This window comes from Gavialis gangeticus, unplaced genomic scaffold (assembly GCF_001723915.1).
Source record: "Gavialis gangeticus isolate Ggan-Ray unplaced genomic scaffold, GavGan_comp1, whole genome shotgun sequence".
NCBI lineage: Eukaryota > Metazoa > Chordata > Crocodylia > Gavialidae > Gavialis > Gavialis gangeticus.
Window position 1 is genome coordinate 161,731,806 of NW_017728992.1, and position 1,939 is coordinate 161,733,744.

At 37.4% G+C, this 1,939-nt stretch overlaps 1 protein-coding gene across 3 annotated transcripts in view; it reads right to left on the reverse strand.

Annotated features, from left to right (window-relative positions):
• The window catches only part of SNX31 (sorting nexin 31), an 81,159-nt gene that overhangs the window by 47,612 nt on the left and 31,608 nt on the right, over nt 1–1,939 (reverse strand). For 2 of the 3 annotated variants that reach the window (XM_019528015.1, XM_019528014.1), the window contains exon 4: nt 1,393–1,457. The exons of the other annotated variant lie outside the window; for it this stretch is intronic. In XM_019528015.1, coding sequence (XP_019383560.1) covers nt 1,393–1,457 — 65 coding nt within the window. The remainder of the gene's footprint in view (nt 1–1,392; nt 1,458–1,939) is intronic. 3 annotated transcript variants of the gene reach the window in all.

Here is a 1,939-nt window from a genome sequence, read left to right on the forward strand (position 1 = left end):
TCAGGTCCCTTCCGACCCTAGAAACTATGAAACTAAGTGTCCTACCTTATTTACAGTTTAGATACAGGTTTGTTTTCCCCACCAAAGCTCTGAAAGAAAGAGCTAACCATCATCAGAAGGTAACAGTTGAGGGAAGAACAACATACATTTTCACCCATAAAAGATTTACATCCTCTCTAACAGGACTGTTGTATGACTGATCCAGAGCCTATGGAAATTAATGGATGCCATTTCATTGATTTCAACAGGCTCTGAATCAGAGAGAAATATGTTATGTTCTTCCATAAACAAACCTTTAAATTCAGAATTGTCACTGACATAAGAACTTTTTCTAGAGATGGAACAGAAGTAGCAAATAAGCAATTTTATTTAAAATAAAAAAGTCTACGTATATAGCAAAGGTTGCAATTAAATGTTTAGTATAAAGGTAGACAGCCTTCCTCAGCTAAATACATATTAACAAACAGGAAACCAAGAGCAACAAGTCACAAAAGAATTACACACAAATCATTGCAACAGTCTATCAAATCTAACTTCCTGTTTCAAGTATTTCACATTACAACTCAGATTATGGTCACACTTACTTTGCTGGGTGCTTTCCAGGAACTTAAATTTCATCCCTACTGAAAAAGCTATCTGCTGCAGTATCCAAAGGTCATAGTGAACATAAAGCAAGTTACTCTGGGAACTGCGACTTAATTTCCCAATTGCATCAAATGAACAAAGGCATGGCTAAAGTTTCAGTTTAGAGGGGATGCTTGTGCTCATTAGTCTTAATATTTATATTGAACTCACTGGCGTAACTCATACTGACAATCTCAGTATTTATTCTCTCATATGCATAGACATGTATGGAACAAATAAACATAGATTTCAGAAGCAGCACAGGTTGCAGCACTTGAAACATGCCAATTTGGCCTGTCACCACAGTGACAAGATAAAAGAAGCCAACATTTTCACAACAGTCATCATCAGTACATTTATCACCCCAATTTATTGACACAAACAAAATGCATTTATGCTTGCAAAACGTAAGATTGTGTGCAATCCTTTCATTGAACTTGCACAAAGACTTTCTGGGAGTTATTCAGGGCCAAAGATTCATCAGATATCATAATAGGACAGAAAAACAAAACAAATTATTCTTTTCTTGGCTAGGAACATTTGGCAAAGGACAAAAAAAATAAACAACAACACCACCACCACCACCTAGCTCTTACATAAGGCTTTTCATCATGAGACCTCAAAGTGCTTTACAAATGAAGTCAGTGTTGTGGCAATATAAATAATGGAAGTCAGAAAAGGCAAATGAAGCCTTAGTTTAAGGAGCTCAGCTATAAATTCTGTTGTTCCAAACAACTAATTAATGTTGTAGAAAGGTTCAAAACTTACCTGCTGCAATTTTTGGAAAAAACTGATGAAGACATCACTGTTTATAATGTTTGGATCTATAGTAACTGGAAGGGAAAAAAAAAAAAAAAAGAAAGAGAGAGGGAAAAAAACCTCACTAAGGGCATAAAGGTCAAGGTTAGTTGAAGAGCTGAGGAGGAAGGTCTAGGACTGAAAACAAGATATTTGCAATATCCCTATCCACTTTCCCCAAGAGACACGTATGCATGGAAAAGGTTGCTGGTAAAGCTGTCAATAATCAATTACCCATCCTCTAGTTTATGCATGATTACCTTTATTGGAAGGTCCCCCAACTGCTTTCAGATCACATACATATGGCAGTGTGCATCTTCCACTATCTTAAGACCAAATCCTAGCTCCACATTTCACAAGACAAAGAGTGCTGAAGCTTGGCTCCTGGGAAAATGAGCAGGTTTTCTGAAGCACCAAGTAGCTGACTACTCCCCACCAGCAGCAACAGGAGCTGCCAACAATTCAGAGTCAGCAGGCACCCAAATAAACCCTGAATCATCCAGGCACCCAAATAAAT